General features: G+C 48.2%; 1 protein-coding gene and 1 long non-coding RNA gene across 2 annotated transcripts in view; one reads left to right on the plus strand and one right to left on the minus strand.

The window, feature by feature from the left end:
* Positions 1-3,057, plus strand: part of LOC131562201 (uncharacterized) — a 27,997-nt gene extending 24,940 nt beyond the window's left edge. The window contains exon 3 of the long non-coding RNA XR_009275138.1: positions 2,904-3,057. This is a non-coding gene — a long non-coding RNA (uncharacterized LOC131562201). The remainder of the gene's footprint in view (positions 1-2,903) is intronic.
* A 2,076-nt stretch (positions 3,058-5,133) lies between these two features.
* Positions 5,134-17,272, minus strand: part of IGDCC3 (immunoglobulin superfamily DCC subclass member 3) — a 94,454-nt gene continuing 82,315 nt past the window's right edge. The window contains exons 8-14 of the mRNA XM_058811614.1: positions 12,881-13,128; positions 12,179-12,343; positions 7,289-7,477; positions 6,930-7,034; positions 5,802-5,940; positions 5,391-5,598; positions 5,134-5,298 (exon numbers count right to left, since the gene is read on the minus strand). Coding sequence (XP_058667597.1) covers positions 5,134-5,298; positions 5,391-5,598; positions 5,802-5,940; positions 6,930-7,034; positions 7,289-7,477; positions 12,179-12,343; positions 12,881-13,128 — 1,219 coding nt within the window. The remainder of the gene's footprint in view (positions 5,299-5,390; positions 5,599-5,801; positions 5,941-6,929; positions 7,035-7,288; positions 7,478-12,178; positions 12,344-12,880; positions 13,129-17,272) is intronic.

The following is a 17,272-nucleotide window of genomic DNA, read 5'->3' on the forward strand; positions in this document are numbered from 1 at the left end:
AAACCTGGGTTTTATTATTATTTTTTTAATACAGAGCTAACAGTCGTGGGATCACTGGGATTTCAATATCACGACAGTTCAAAGTAAGAAAGGTAGAAAATAAACAGTAGAAAAGTGCTTTGCAATTTGGGTTTTTAGTATTACTGCTAACAGCTGACTCCCAAAAAGGACTGGGACAAAGGTTTAGCATTGGTTTTATTATGACTTTCTTACAAACATAAAGATATTGCAAGTTGAAATGTTGGAAATAGGATCAAAGTACAAATCCCTCTTTGCTTTTTAAGTCAGACCCTGATCCAAAGCCCCATGAAATCAGGCTTGTCCCTGACTCGCTGGGCTTTGCACCGGCCCTGTCCCTTCTTCCCACGCGATGCTGAAGCCCAGGCTCTGCCCTTGGAGTGAGCCTGGAGCCTTTCCCTGATTCCCAGTGTTCCAGGGCTTTCAGTGCCATGGCCCTGTGCCAGCAGCGCTTTCGCTGGGTGGTGCTGGTGCTTCTCTCCTCCCCATCTCCCTGCCCACAGCTCCAGCCCAGGCACCTTCCTTTTCCTTTCCCTTTTTTAATTTGGCGGGTGAGGGAAATAAATGAGCCGGCATCAAGTTGCTCGATGGGATCTGTAACCTGCCTGCTGCGGCGCGCACGGGGATGGATAGATTTCCACACACTGTTTGCACAGATGAAGCGAGGAGCTCCCCCCTGTTTGTTTTCATAAGCTTTTAATTTCCTTTTTTTTTAACCAATTTTCCCAGACTTAAGTGCTATCAGAGGGGGCTCAGACACGGCACTGATCCCCCCTGAAATGCCATGGGATGGTTATCCCAGAGGAAGACCCCTACAGGCAGCAAAACTCTTCCCTTCACTATCCAGAGGCAACAACACTTCGTAGCTTCTCTCCTCTTATTGCCAATTTAAAACCTACAGTCCCTTGGTATAATTTTGGGTGGAAGCTTTAAAATTCCCAAACTGGTCCAGCACTTAAATGTATCAGCCCCTTTACAAAACGAGGAAGAAGAAAGATAATGATAGACAAATAAATACCTGAATCCAACAGTGTGAAAATACCCTGTCACAGCATAAAACTATTCCCTGTTCAACTAAAGACAATGTGGATACTATCCCTGAGGAAGCAGCCGTCTCTGGTTAACTTGAGATCTTCAAGAATAGGTTGTGCCCATTATGGGTTACCAAAAATAAAATTAAAAAAAAATCAGCTTTTGGATATTTATTCCTTCCCATAATTTCATCTCACATAGCCAGAAAATAAGAGGGTTTTTGGGATCAGCTGACAAAAGGCAACAGGTTGAATTAGTGTAATTATTTAAAAAATATTGTAGGATCAGATTCCTACCCCAAACACAGGCAGTCTCCAGCAGTTTGCACTGGATCCAACACCTGCCTGTCATCCAGTGGTTGTATCTCTGGGTAGAACTGATTCCTCCCAACAGGAAAAAGTTGGGAGGGAAAAAAAAAGGAATAAGAAACCTGGCAAGATGTTCCTTAAATGTTGTGGTGTGTAAAGGAGTGTGAAGGGAGTGCTGCCCTTGGCTGGCAGGTGGGCTCTGATGGTGAAAGGCCCTGGCAACCAGCCTGGGACTGTCTGGCTGCCTCACAAATGATGCCTCGACCCCTTTCCTGTGGCACAGCTCATCTGCCACACACAGGGACCTGCTGTCCCACATGCACCCAAATACAATGTGTCTACCCGAGTACAACTGTGCGCTGAACACAGAATAAAATTCTGTCAGTTTCCTTCAAAACCAGGGCAGCAGTTTGGATGAAGGAAGGACAGACTGTCCTCCATGCTGAAACCAAACACAAGCTCTTGTTTTAATTCTTTTTTCCTCCTCATTTCACAGATTAAGGGCCAGACATTTGCTAGGTGATGTTTTTCCAAGTTTTGGGTTGGGACAGTTTTGCCTCCAGCCCCGTTCAAGTACTGCAGTACAGCGAGTGGGGCTGTTATGTGTTGCTTTTCCAGCTTAGTGGCAGCCAGAGGCACAAAGACAATATGTAATTCTGAGTGGGTTTTTTGCCCAGTTTGGTGGACTTAGATAATTTAGGGAAGACCATGGATCCTCATGGATCACCAGACTTCAGCCTCATCCCTCCAGGGACTGAGCTGCCACAACTGTCTGTGTTTGGTCCCAATGGAATTGATAAGAGCAGAAAAGAAACCCCAAAAAAGAGGAAAAGCTAAACATCTAAAAAAAAGTCCTTAAAGATTTACATCCATCTTCAACCATCTCAAACCAACACAGAATCTGCATTGGTTTAAGCCACCATGTTTCTGCATAATTAAAAACAACAAAAAAACCTCTATTCTTGACATACTATTGTATTCCAACTAGTCAAATGGCACAGAATTTCCCTTTAATAAAAGGAAGTAGTGACAAATACTTGTTACTATTACAATATCACAATAATATGATATTAAATTAATAGCATGTTCACAGCTCCAGGAAGTCTGAGCTGAACACTACTCTAGGTTCTGTGTTCACTTTGGCAATGGTACTTACTCAATGTGAATGGTGGCGTTACACACATGAAAAAAACAATAAAAAGAGAATCTGGGCTGGAGTGGGAGCGGGATGGCAGGAGAGGATCAGGTTGTCTTTGATATGAGGTTATAACTTGAGCTGTTTGGTGTCTTCTCCTCCCTCCTGCCTTGCCCTAACCCCGGCATCCCCTGGCTCCTGTGGTGGGTGGGCTGTGCCCTTGGTCTCACACAGCGCTGTCCCCCCACAGTCCCTCCCCAGGCTGTCTCCAGGTCCAGCATCACAGGTGTGAGCAGGGATCGTCTGACAGCCCATTTAGCCTCTTTGGTGGGGTAGGGAAAGGCTGTTTGGGGGTGTTAATGCCAAAATGTAACCCTTTGCATCTTTTCTGTTCTGCATGATGTCTACAGGAGGACGAATTTTAATGGAAGAGGGCTAGGAACACTGAGCCTGAACAGCTCCTTGCTCTTGAGGTTGGTGCCATTACATCTTCTTGGGCCAAGCTGGATGAGGACAGAGTCCTGCTCCCAGGTAACCCTGCCCAGCACCAGGACTCAGCTCAGGGAAGAGGCATTTGCTCAGCCTCCTGTATATTATACTATTTACACAGCCATTGGTTACACCCCATTGCCAGCTGGGCAGGTGATGGGGTGTTTTTGACACAAGGGACTCTCCCACTGGTACCATTTAAAAAAATACAATTCATACTTTTAAAAAATTTAAACTAATTTCCTTTCCTGATTCTGTTCACTGTCCTTGCAAATACAGCAACGTTTGATTTACCACCACCTACACAAAGAGATCAAACCTTTGCATTTGCCAGGGTTTAACCACTTCACACAGCAGAGAAAGGGCTGTCCTCTGGCACCAGCTGGCACGTGGTGTCCCTGTCCCCCGTGTGTGCCCCTATCTCACCCATGGGCGATGCCGGTCACACACTGACTCACAAGGCTCCACCATGCCAGGACAACCCAACCTCCACAGTGTCAGGTTGGTGGTTGATCTCTGGAGGGGACAAACCCTCTCTTTGGTGTCAGGAGCTCCTCTGCCCACCCTGGGCATGGGGAAGGAGCAGCTCTGGCAGCCCCCAGCATCCTCCTTGCCTTGTCCCTCCCAAGGAACTGAGCCTTTTTGGCTCCACTCATCCTTTGGACGTTCTGTGGCTGGAATGGCGCTGGAGGAGCTGGGGGCAGCTCAGTAGCATCTCAAGTGCTCTACTGGGGAAGTGCTCTATTGGGGTTTCCCCACGGGTGCTCCTGATAGCTGGGTGGGCTTTGGGACAAGACAGTGATGTCCAGGTTCCCACCTCCCAAGGGTGTTCTGTGCTGCTTGTGCCAGCACACGCTGTAGATCATCCTGCTGGGAATCAGCCTTGGGGAGCAGCACACTGATGCGACACAAGGGTGCTCTAGCCCCAGCACTGGAATCTGCGTACCCCATCCCTTCAAACACAGGATGGAGCAGTGCCCAAATCAGCCCTGGAAGGCAGTGGTGCCAGGGAGCCACAGGGCATCATGCTGCTTATCTGTGACAGCCCCAACAATCTTTAAAGTAAAAAACCACAACATAAATCTCCGCCACACAAATTCACACTGGAGCCCCCAAAAGTAAAGCTCATAACACCAGTGAAGCATCGTGCTTCATGTGGGGCTGGATGGGAGAGGCAGGAATTGAGGGAGAGGGGAGGACACACACACACACACACACACACACACACACACACACACACCACACGAGTTTCTCTCACACTTGAGGTAGAACATTGCTTTCAAAGGTTTGGAAGTGCTTTACATGGGAACGACAACAAGGAAGCCACCAAGGTGGCGGGTACAGAGCGTGACTGCTGAGGTAGGACCATGCTTGTACTGACCAAGTGCTATGCTACTTGTTTGTTTGAACACGAAGGAAGACGAAGGTATTTCTGCTTCCCAGAAGACATTCATTCCGGTTGAGGTAGGTTCTGAGTTCACTCGGGTTGTCTGTCCAAGTCTTTCAGTAGCCCTCAGGCATCCTTTGACACACACACACTCTTTTTTTTTTTTTTTCCTTTTTTTTCATATTATTTAGAGTCAATCAGCAAAAAAAGTATCCTGAGAAATAGCAAAAGTGTACAAAATCATCAAATCCACGGAGAGACAGCCTTCCTAGGCTCAATTTTTGGAGTCAAGTTAGAAGGATTTTTCCAAATCCAGTCTTCTGGAAATAAAAAATAGATCCAAAAAGTAGTCCTAAAGCTGCTGATCAGGAAAAAGTCTGGGATGCCAAGAGATGGGGGCTCCACTGTATCCCCAGTCTGTCAGAGACTGGAGAGTTTGCCAAACTCTGCCAAGGAGTCTGTTACATAGCAGCTGTGGGAAAAATCCATCGTGACCAGTCTCCAGACAGCCATCATTGGAAGAAACACATTGAGAGGCTCAAGAGAGGTCAGAAAGATAAACTTCACAGAGTTTCCAAAAGGCTGTATACATATATATATATATATATATTTATATATATATATAAAAATAAAGCAAAACAAAAAAATAACAATCAGACCGTAGAAATCTTCAATTGACCTGAGATTGACAACTCGTAAAGACATCACCAGCCGTGGGTTTGGTTTCTGGTAACTCCTACAAGAGGCTTTGAGTCTTGGCAGTTTTATCCTTCATTGGCAGAGCCGTGGTTGGGAGCTGGAGCAGCAGGACTGCTGGCATGGGGGTTTTGTGGGAGGGGGTCTGGCTGCTCCTCAATGATGCTGAACTCATCCAGAGGGAGTGTGGAGATCTGGGTTTCATCGTGGGGGGCTGACAGGCTGTGGGCCGACTGGAGAGAGAGAGAAGGGGACAATGCAGTGACAGTGACAGTGACAGCTCTCCAATGCACAGCCAGGTGTGCTCCCATGCTGCTGGACTTACCGTTATTCCCTTCTCCTGCTGCTCCTGGGATGGGGATGCTGGGAATAACCTCTCCAGCTCATTCATGTCCAGCTGCTTTCCGTTCAAGTCCCGGTCATCCCTGTCTCTCCGAGTGGCCCCATTCAGGACAAGGCCCGTGGCACTGCGCTGGCTCCGGGGGATCTGAGGGGTTGACAGCTGCTCCTGCACATTTTTGCACATCAGCAGCCTGAAAAAAAAAAAAGGTGGAGCCTGAGAGTGAGAGAGGTGGTTCATCCTCTGTTCCCTCCCCCAGGCCGGCATCTGCCTTCTCCCTTTGCTACATTTCTTCATCCTTCAATCCATCCTATAAAGTCCAACATTGCACTGGTGGGCACACTCACAGTACCAGGGATCACCACCCCATGTGAGCAGTGGCACGAGCATGCCTACCTTCCTCGGTACCCAAACATAAGGAAGAGGATGCAGAATATGATGCACGTGACGCCGATGTGGATCCCGATGATGATGCCGGTTGTGGAGGTTTTATTGTTCTGCTCGTCCTTCATGCAGTCACAGGGAGGATTCAGCACTGCCAGGAAAAGGTGGATAGGTCAGTGGTGCTACTCTTCTATTGCTCCTCCAGCTTTTGGGGAGCCCAGAGCCAAAGTCAGAGCCTTGGGCAGTGCTGGGAGTTGTGTATAGGAAGAGTAGAACCATGTGGGAAGCAGTGATTCACTGCCTGCCTTTGCACCTCCCTTGCTCCCAGCACTGCAGGAAGGGAGACACAGCAAGCACAGGACTGGAATATCTGTAGTGAACCATCCTTATTACCTGACACAATTAATGGAAAATACCCACTCTGATGTTAATTTTTGCAATACCCCATGCTAAAGTGGGAGGTAAGAGGCAGGCACCACACCAGAGCAGGCTGAAACCTGATGGAATAGACAGATGCCAGTGAGATTAGTATTTACTCCAGCACAGACAGAAGAGTAATAACTATCTCTTGAAGATATTCCCACTGGAGGCTTAAAAGTCTTCCAAGAGCAGCAGGATGTTTTTTAAACATAGATGAATATGAAAGGTGTGATCAGTTAAGAGATTCCCTCTAGAGGTTTCTCCTTTGCTGCCACATAATACAGAGCTCACACTCTGCAGCCATTTCCCTTTCCAAAGCCACGTGTCCTTCCTTTTGACCAGTGAGGGACAAAATATCCAGGAGAGCTCCAGGAGAGCAGAGATGCTCAGTGCACCATATCTCACCTGAGGATGGCAGCTGGTACCTTATGCATTGGGGGTTGTTTGTGTTCATAGCCTCACCTTTGAGTCAAGCTTAGGGGACAAACCTAGCGTGTGCAAAACATTTAGTTTGTCTTCCCCCCATTGGTAAAAAAGCCATCCAGGTGCTCTTAGCTCTGCAGAGTTTTGCCTCAACATTATCTGTGATGCTGAAAATAAATGAGTGGCTGAAGGTGAGATGAGTGTAATGCCACAGGGGACACGCAGGATGAGTTTGGCCTCACCACCTTCCTGCAGAGCTCTTCCCAAACCAGCAGTGAGAGACAGGTCCCATCTCACCTGTCCTCTCCACAGTTTCCCTCAGGGACACGAAGCGGACAGTGGAATTTCCGTCCCCGTGCTGGTTGTAGGCGAGGAGCTTGACTTCATACACCACCGATGCATCTGCCCAGGGGGACACAAGAGGGACAGTTCAACCATGAGCCTTATCTCCCCCAGTGATGCTTATCTGGGAAAGGAACATCTTAACAAATACACACAAGATGCTGTGAACAAGTACCTGTTGCTGGGAATGCACCCACAAAACCTGGGGCACAGCTGCAGCATTTAGGGATTGGGATACACATTTGCAGGAGCTCTCTCCTACAAATCACAACAGGGTGGGGAGGGGACATGGATCAAGGTGTCATCATACTCACCCAGGTGGGTAATGTTGTAGGCTGTGATGTTGCTGGCCAGGAGCACTGGACCTGTGTACTGGGAGAGGTGGACTTTGCGGTAATACAGCTTGAAGCCTTCGTGCTGGCCCAGTTTGATGGAGGGCTCCCACGTTGCCTGCACGGTGGTGCTGTTAATGACTTTAATAAAGAGGGATGGCATGGCTGGGACTGAAACAAAGAGAGAAAGACAGTGGGTTGCAAGTGCTTTTTCAGTCTGTGTGATGAGAAATTCCCCAGCAGCCTTTCCCTGCAGTCACTGCTCCAAAGAATGTGCCAGCTGAGACTGAGAAAAATCTGAGCAGACCAGAATCTGGTTTAACAGCTTTGAACTTCTTCAGGGAGCTGTAGGAGTTTGCAAGGGCTCCCTCTGCTAAGATCAGCAAGCAGAAACTACTTTTACACCTTGGTTGCAATATGATGCTCAATCTGGCCGGGTCAGGGCAGGAATGCAGCAACTTTGGCAATACGTTCTCAAATTCCAATTTTTTGCCCTCCACCCTGAGGCACAGACCTTTCAGAGTGATTAATGCCCCTGGCAGGAAGGAACCAGAAGGGATGGAGCTGGAGACATCCGTCTTAAAAGTTTTCTAGGTACCTGCACTGGCATGCAGGGAGCTTCCTCTCCCCATCAGCTTTAGGAGGGAGATTTGTGACTATGCTGGGGACTCAGGAGAGAACCAGAGCATCTTCATCAACAGCCCCAAACAGCTGAGCAGCCTGAGATCCCTGCACAGCTGGGGCTAGCTTGTTTCTGGAGGCAGGCACTTACCTGGCCTGAGGGGCACACAGGGGGTTAGCTGAGAAGATGTCCCTGCTGCTGATTCAAAGTCCACCAGGAACATGCCCCAAAACCCTGCCCTTTTTCTCAGGGTGTGCTGCAGAGTGGGTCAGACTATTCCCTCTCCAGATCCCCAGAAAGCTGCCTGACCCCATCCTGCCCCATCAGTCTTGCTTGAGAGGCAGAGATCTGCAAGTTAAAGCCAATTTTCTTGTGATACCTGGGTTTTCCAAAGCTGGCTCTGCCCCAAGTCCAGCTTCGTGCCCTGGGCAGCACTGGGGCACACAGTCTATGTTTTCCCCTCCCTCCTTCCCTCTCTTTCTCACACCAATACCAGATGTGCTGTTTTTTTTCTCATTTCCACAAAACACCCCCAGGCTAAACTCTCCCATCAGTTCCCCAACCTTTGGCACCATCCAGAAGGTGCAAAGCATGAGGTGCTACAGGCTCTGCCCTGCCCAGGGCTCTGCTCCAGCACCAGCACCAGGAGGGAGAAAAGGTTTTGGGCACCAAGCTCAGCTCACCCCACAGCAAAATCGTCCAGCAGAACAGCTCTACTTCTCCAGCAGCCTCCAGGCTTTGAGGTAGAGCTATTTTTCCAATCTCAAATGATTACAAGCTCAGCAGTTCCCACATACAAGGCTTGCTGGGCTTGCACTGGACTGAAGCTGCTTTCTGGCTTGTTTCTCCCCAAAGGGTCTCTAAGGATGAGCTGTGCAAACCCGGCCTTTGGCACAGAGTTCAGCACAACCATTAGTGAGTGATGGGGAAAAGCAGATGAAACGTGGCCACGTCAGTCTAAGACTGATGAGAGCTAAAAAGGGCATTTCCTCAATTTAACAGTAAAACTGCATAGCACAACTGTTTGCCTTTTCCTGTATACTGAGAGCTCAAGCTTTCCCACGTGGAGATTTAGAGGAAGGATGGATGCCTCTCCAGCTGAGCAAAAGGGTCTGGGCGATCCTGTCTCTTCCCAAACTGATGTCCTTGTTCAGGCTGCTGGGGCTTTGCTTGATGGCCTCTGAGTAAGCCCATGGAGATGAACAAGTCCCTGCTGACTGCCACGCATCTCCACGTGGATTCAAGAGGAAAGAACCAGTGTTCTGGGTGACATAAATGAGATCTCATCCTGCTTGAGTGCTGCCAATGTGAAAAAAAATGGGCTGAAGTATTCCTTCTTGATAGGATTTATTCTGATGTGCATTTCATTGCTGGGAAAGCTGAATTTAACCATTCCTGGGTGAAAAACACAGAGTAAATTCTATTTATATCAGAATGTGCCATTCCTCCCAAGGCTGCGTATTTTTGCAATCCAATTAAATACTCCTTTTTTCTTATTCTCCCAATTCCCTCCAGGGCAAAAATCCCCGCTCTGAGAAGTTGGACCCTTGTTTAAAGCATCACTTTTCCAGCCACGGGTGAAAACACCGCAGAAAAGGAAATTATCACATTATCCCATGGACAAAGAAACACTGATGTGGGCCATCCTGATTTGTGAAGAGTTGGCTTTATTTTATGGTTGCAGAGCCTTACATTTAATAAAAACCACAAGAATATCTCTCCTTCAAAATATGGAATATAATGTATTTATTCAAACTTTGAGTATATATATATATATAGATGTATAATACTGATTATAGGTATAGGCACTCGCAGAATGCACGTGCTGTTCATAATGTGATTACACAAATAAGTGTATACAATGGAATATATCTGTCTGTGTGTAAATATATATATACATATATATTTACCAGCAGATAGGTGCTTCACAGAAGTAGATATTAGACATAATATGGAGCTAATATAAGTGAGGCATCTCCCTCATGCTAAGGGCTGGGAAACTTGTTTTCCTCTTCCGTGCTGTTTGGAATTTTCCCCAGGTCATTTCAACTTTCTTCTTGAAGGCGTCTTTAGCCGAAGATGACTAAAGGAACAGTCTTCATCCTAGAAAAATGTCAAAAAGTCCTGGAGAAAACCCTAAAAAGCATTAAAAGACAAGAACAAGGAGTGTGTGCTGCTTAAAGAAGCAGAGAGCGTTTGAGATTTAAAATACCATGGCATTTGTGAAACGGCATAAAGGAGAACGACAGGGAGGAGGCAGAAGGGCCTTCCCAGAGAGTGAGGTTTATGGAGGAGGACAAGGTTCACTCGAGTCCCTTCTCTACAGCATCTTCCCTTCTACTTTCCATCCAAAATCAGCACTGGCACAAAGGAAGGAGCACTGTGTCTCTAGAAAGCATCAGAGGCTTCAGGCAAGCGCCCTCTCAGTGTATTGCCAGCCCTGAGAAGCTGATGGCCCCAAGACAAAAGTAACCCTGTTCCTCTATTTTCTGTAGAGTATTTCATATTCCTGCTCCAAACAATACCAGTATAACATGGTCACCCAGATCAGCATCCAGCTGGCAGCACCTCTGCTGCCAAGGCTCCACTGAGCTGTCCCTGGCTGCTGGATATAGCATCTTGGAAAATCCATCCTTTTCTGAAGCTGTCAGCACAGATCCAGGGGCTCCCCGAGCTCAGGGGGGACTCAACTCTCCTGTGCATGTTGGGAGGGCACAGGGTAAAATGGCTTGGCCATGAGAAGAGACAAATCTGCAGTGAAACCTGAATTTGATGACAAAAGCCACTGGACCCTGGGTCTCTGAGCCGCTCTCTCCTCTGTGAGCAAAAGGCAACAGGCACCCGAGTGAAGAAAACTGAACAAATGAAGCCAGAGCTGCAGCTTGTAAATATCTCCTTACTTTCCTACAAGGCAAACATAGGCTGGGGTTGAGTGATATGAACCAAGTCAGCTTGTCTATCCAGGACAGGGAGCTAATTCCTGAAGCTTTGTTATACAGGACAAGCCTTTTTAAAAAGGATGCCAGGACAGAGATACCTTAAACTTCAGAGAACCGGGAAATTTATGATCCCATTACCAGATACCTAACTATTCCTGTCATAATTGAAGGTAATAATGACAAAAAGTCCTCTCTCACTTGACGTGGACTTCTGCAGAGTCACCAAGCTCTGTAGAGCATGGCTGGCTTGTAGCTTCTGGGGCTGAACTTGGAGCATCAGGTCAGGGAGTTTCAAGCTTTGCCTCAGCCCATCCTTCTGCCTCTAAATTGTGAGGAAAAACAAACTCCAAGGGTGACTGATTCCCTGTAGAGTATCAAGGAAAATAAACTCGCAGAGCAACAACCCAGCGGGCGAGGATTTACTGGTGTTTTTGCTTAAATTCTGTAATGAATGTCTGCAAGGGCTGAGAAGAGAATGAGAACTGGATCCCCCACCTGGAAGTCAACACACTTCCATTTGATCCTAAATAGCATCCTCGCACCAAGGCCCTCTCTGCTGGAAATTCATAATTACTGAATGTTCATAAGAATGATTCCTAGGAAATTAGTCTCCATATCTGAGACAAGCCAGGATTCAGAAATAGATGAGTCTCTAGGAAAACATTCTTCCAGTTCTGACTGACATATCACACTGGGGCTGTGGTTTCTACCTGGCACCTTTGTGCAAGGATGCTATATTAAAACACCCACTGTCTTACTGGGGAAGCTAACTGGTGGCCAAGTCAGGGGAAAAAAAGCCTTAGAGATCACCCTAACTTCCCACTGAAACAGAAAGCTGCTCCAGGGCACAGATTTGTAGGTCAGGACAGCTCAGCTCTAGTGTGATTTGCCCTGGATAGAGCAGAAATAATAAAATCTTTGCAAGTGTGGCACTTATCAAGTAAGAGCTGTGAGTACCAGAGCTGCTGGAAGATGATGAGATGCTGCTTGAGCAGGAAGTCTGCATGTAGCAAGGAGTTTAGGAACAGCCCAGAGCAGCTGCAATGCATGAGGCCAGGCAGGTTTGCACTCACCCCCTGCTACAACATCAGCTGGGAGATGCGATGCTGTGTTTAATCAGTCAACCCCCCTGCAAGGATACAAGTGAGTTTTACACAATATCCCAGAGGAGGAGGAGCAGCAGGAACAAGGAGCAGCAGCACCACAGGCTACAGTGGCACAGCGCTGCGGGGCAGTGTCGGGGTGAGCGGCGCTGCTGCTACGCACAGCGGGCGTCGGCATCTGAGGGTCCCTGCGCAAAGCGTGCCTTACCTTCCCCCAGCGTGCTCACCACCGTCACTTCTGAGGCTTTGCTGGCACCCCGCGAGGTGTAAGCCTTTATGTAAAAGCTGTAGCTGGTCGAGGGCTCCAGATCAGTCACTAGCTGCTGGAAGGTGCTCTTGCTAACAGCCTCCTGGTACTCCATCTCTACGGGGTCTGAAATGCAAAGGGAGAGAGAACTGAGTGGTGTTAGGCTTTGTAACGGGTAAAGAGAATAAATGTTTTAAGCAGTTTGGTCCCTGGGGTGGATATGTACCTGCTCACACACATTTCTGCTTACATAAGGCCATTGAAACTGGTAATGTTGGGCTTTGAGCAACCTGGTCTAGTGAAAGATGTTCCTGCCTGTGGCAGGGGTTGGAACTGGATGATCCTAAGGCCCCTTCCAACCCAAACCATTCTGTGATTCTCTGATCTCTGCATGCTTTGCCAGAGAGCTACACGGGCAACAAGATTTGACTATGCAGCTTCATCCTCTCCACCCTTTTTATAATTACAATGGTATATTTAGTATTTCCAGGTATTTACAGTGTATTTACAGCCTCAGCTCTACCCTTCAGAAACTGGGAGGTGAGGGAAAACACTGATGGCAGCATGGACCACTACAGTGCAGACCTGGCTTTACCCAGTGGGCTGTGTAGCTGAATTACAGGAGGGCTGAGGGTGCTCAGGGCAGTGGGTGTAGCACTGTACCTGCAGCTTTCCGGATGTGCAGCACGTAGCCAATGATCTCCTTGGTGTTCTGCAGAGGCTTTTCCCAGGACACCTGGATGGTGGTTGCAGAGACAGTCTCTGCCCTCACGCTCTGAGGAGGGCTGGGCAGCCCATCAGCCCACAGCACGGTGAGGCGGGCACTGGCCTGCGTGGAGCCCGCGCTGTTCTCGGCCAGGCACTGGTAGATGGCTTCATCCGCCTGGTTGATCCCATAGATGGAGAGAGTGCTGTGTGGGGACATGAGAGGGACAAGCATCACACTGACTGCCATGGTCCCTGTGCTGGCTCCCATGGCAGGGCATCCCACAGCCTCTGTTTCCACAGAAAGCTTTCAGGAAGCTGTGGGCTGGTGCTTTTGGGGAAGGAGAAGTCCAGGAGGTGGATGTGTCATTCCCTGTGACTGGGCAGATTATCTGTCTCGACTGCAGATACTGTGGTTCAGGTATAGCCAGATGTGGACACAGAGTGGGACAGGGAGCAGCAGGATCTAAAGGTGTGGGTTCAGGAAGATCCCAGCCACACCACAGAGCCAACTCTGTGGCAAGTGCATTCACACAGCCAAAACAGCTTTAACTGGCTTATCTCCAGTACACACCAGTGAGACCCATCCAGGCTAAGCCAAGCCCAATCAAACTCAGCCAGAAAGCCCTCTGGTGATGCTCTAATTGCATTATAACACATTAGAGCTGTCTAAGGGTAACACCAGGATTAGCTGATTTATCCAGCAGGGTTATAGCCTCAGCTGCCTCTTCTGCACTTCCAGAAACACCATCACCATGAGCCAAAAGCCAAAGCTTATGAGCAAGTCATTTGTCTGCAGAACCTCTGTGTGTGAACCTTGCTGCCTTCCAGGGAAACAACTAGAGCAGCTCTTCCAGCCTGCCCCTGGGGGCTTCCATATCAGGTTTAGATGGTGTTTTCACCATGCAAGAAAGGACAGGCACTGACTACCTTGGAAAACATCCCTACAGGAGGGGGAAAAGCCAGCCATGTACCAGCTTCCCAAATGAGCACATTCCTGAGCATGGTGCCCATCTCTGCACAAGGACATCCAGAGTCTTTGTACATGTGGCCACATGAACTGGAGTCCATTTCTGCACTGCAGGACCCTCCAGCAATGGCTGTGGACAACTGGAGCAAGTTCAGGGCCAGCTCAAAAGTTGCACCACCCAATATCTTTAAAACAACACCAGTGACTACTGACTCAGAAATAATTGTGTGCCATATAAGCTCTGTCTTGCCATTTGAACTTGCAAAGCAGCTTTTCTCAATAACAGCTGCTCACAAAAAGGGACCCATCAATGAAAGCTCCACTCCAAGCCAAGCCAGGAACAACATGATTCAGGATGTGAATCCATCAGACACAAGGCTTCCTATATAAATAAATATCAAGTGTATCCCCCTTCTAAGGCATGGCATGGTCACTGTCACCAGTGGGTACAGCTCTGAGTTGGAAAGGCAGATTTAACACGGGAGATGTTCTTTTACCAAACTCTGAGGCAACAGCTCAGGTTATGGTAAAATCTGCCAACAATGCCTTTGGTCCTGGGAGGGTGTTCTCACACACAGGACATCCCTGGGAAAACTTCAGAAGCTCACATGAGCTTTTTCTTACTTTTCTATAAGAAATGACTGAAACCTAATTAAATCCACATCCACTACTTGCTTCTAAGGAGAAACAAATGACTTTCTTCTCCTGCAGTGAATTCTAGGTGGACCTGGAACTTGACTGCACATGAGTAAATCCAAAGCATCCCTGCTGATGCAGGGGACACTTCAAGGCTTTTTGGGAATCGCAATCAAAGCTGCCTTTTATGTAAATGAAAAACTGAACATTGGAAGTGGAAATTATAAATAACCTGCCACTGCCTGCCTGTATGTCAGAACAAATGCTTCTTCTAATTGCAGCAAAATATTGGTCTTCATATATTAAAATTTATTATTGCTGTTGATTTAACATTCCTATTTCTGCCTTGCAAATTATCGGGGGCCATGGTGAGTGAGCAAATGTTTAACAGTCATCTATTTATGTCCTGTGCCTTTGTTTCCTTGGAAACATTGTAAATGGAATATCAAATGTGATGGTTTCAGCTGATATGGTGATTTTTGAGAATCAGCCCTAAGCTCCTCTCATAGCCACGGACTCAACGTATCTGATTAAATGGAAGGAGAAAGGCAGAGCTGGGAGAGGGCTTGGGGAGGAAGCACCCGATGTGTGGCTCAGCTGTGTCAACAAGGGCTGACTCCTGTGAGGACAGATGGCAGAAGGCAGAATTACGCCATCCCAGAGCTGCACTCCCAGCCCTGCACAAAGCAGATGTGTGGAAGGAGCAGCAGCACTTCCTTCTGCCCCGTCAATGCAGGGATTATTTCCATGTGGCTGCTGTGCATCTGGGCACCCAGAGCAGCCAGGCTGGGCTGCCACACGGACCAAGAGCAGCCTTAAGCTTCCCAAGCACAAAGCAGATCTGGACCAAGGGGTATTTAGGCTCCGCTGCCTCCAGGTGCATTTACTTGCTCTGCTTAGAGAGAGGAAGATGTGAAAGGAGGGAGGAAGAGGGGAGCTATGCTGAAAAGCAGTGCAAGGAGCCTGATGGCAGTGCTGTGATTCTGGGGCCAGAGACTCCTCTCTCCTGGGAGGATTTGGGGGTGAGCAAAGCTCTTCATGTAGGACACAGATGATGTGAAGGATGCCAGTGGTCCTGGAAGGATGGCACTTGGCCACTGGGACCTGGAGCTGAGCAGAGTCTCTGTCATGAACAGTCAAGTCAAAAGAAATAAATAGTATTTTCTGGGAAGTTGGCATGGCACATAGCTGGAAATTTGCTTCAGGCTTAAAAAGTTCATTTTCATTGAGATTTCCTTGGCTGTGTTTGGATGTGCTGTGCAATGAGAGCCTTGGCCATCCGTTACCTGGGGCCCACGTCAATGATACACAGGTAACAGGACACTAAAACAGCTGGATTTTTGGCTGTGAGAGCATGGACAAACTGGTGAACAGAATGCCCAGCATCTAAACACCAGCTCCATGAGAATCACCTCCCATGTGGAGGATGCAGTGCAGCAGGGCCAGTGTTCAGTCCAGGTTTTGCTGCTTTTTGTCTTTTCTTTTTTTTTAAGAAAGCTCTAACAAAAGGAAGATCTGTAGTTGCCGTGTGAGAAGGCGCAGAGCGTCTCTGTGCATCAACCATCTGAAATATGCAGTGTCCTTTTATTTCCTCCCGTCAACATGGAAAAAATCTGTCACTTTGGGACATCTGCTGCTGGAAAACTTTCCCGCGAGTGCCAGACTGGCAGCGCCGCGAGCACGTCAGATGAGGCGAGATGCCAGAAGGCTTTCTGCTGGTCACCAGAGCCGCTCGGCGAGCCGAGGGCTCCATCACATCCCCACACAATGCCCTGACAGGCATTGATGGAAGTGGGGAGAGGAGCTGCTGCAGATTCACACCCGGCTGAGCTGAAACGAGAGGCCTCCGCTGCTCGAAAGCCACAGTATTCCCAAGCTGTCTCCCCAGTTCATAGGCAATCAGGATGACTGATCTGGCTCGGGTCAGGGGTCCAGGCCGCTGACCGGAGATCGGCTTTCCAAAGGCTCCTCTGAAAAAGTCTGCGAACTGAAGGAAGGCTCTTCATCGATTCAGGAGCACAAAGGAGAGGGGCCCATCTGGGAGGGCATCAGCCTGCGTGCGCACAGGCGCACAAAGGAGGGTGTGTGATGAAATTAATGCAGAGAGCAGGCTGTGGCTAGCAGGGACAGCATTCTGAGTGCCAGCAGATACAGAAAGCCACTAGTGCCACATTCAGATGCCCCATCCCTGCTCTGGCTGTTTGTCATGACCTGTGTTGTGCTGTGCTGCATTGAATGATCTGTTCCTGGGCTGCTGGCCTGTACCACACTGGGAAGGAGCCTTTACCCCCCCCAGCTTTGCAGAAATCCCCTGTATTCTGAAGGTTGCCTTTCACACCGGAAATTAAGGTGCTAAACTTGAAAAGTGACACTAAGCAAACACTGCATATCATTCCAGCCTTCTATTCTATATATTCTACACATATTCTTACACATCCAGACATTAAATATCAAACAGAACATCCTAGGTGAAATTGGGTTGGGTTATGCAGAAGGACTCATTTCTATTTTGCAGGTACTGCAGTTCACTGGCCAGGATCCCAGCCCAGTCTTGTGATTTCACACTCATCCAAGAGCAGCTTCTGGAAGGCTGTTGCTGGTCCCAGCCACACAGTCTGTTTAAATGAGCCAAAGGGTACAATCACAGACTTAACTGAATCCTGCCCCAGGAAGCAGAGAAGCCTTTACATCTTCAAGACCATGAGGAAGCACAAAATATCTCAGAAAAAGCTACTGGAAGGAAG

The sequence above is a fragment of the Ammospiza caudacuta genome, chromosome 10, assembly GCF_027887145.1.
Source record: "Ammospiza caudacuta isolate bAmmCau1 chromosome 10, bAmmCau1.pri, whole genome shotgun sequence".
NCBI classification, from domain to species: domain Eukaryota; kingdom Metazoa; phylum Chordata; class Aves; order Passeriformes; family Passerellidae; genus Ammospiza; species Ammospiza caudacuta.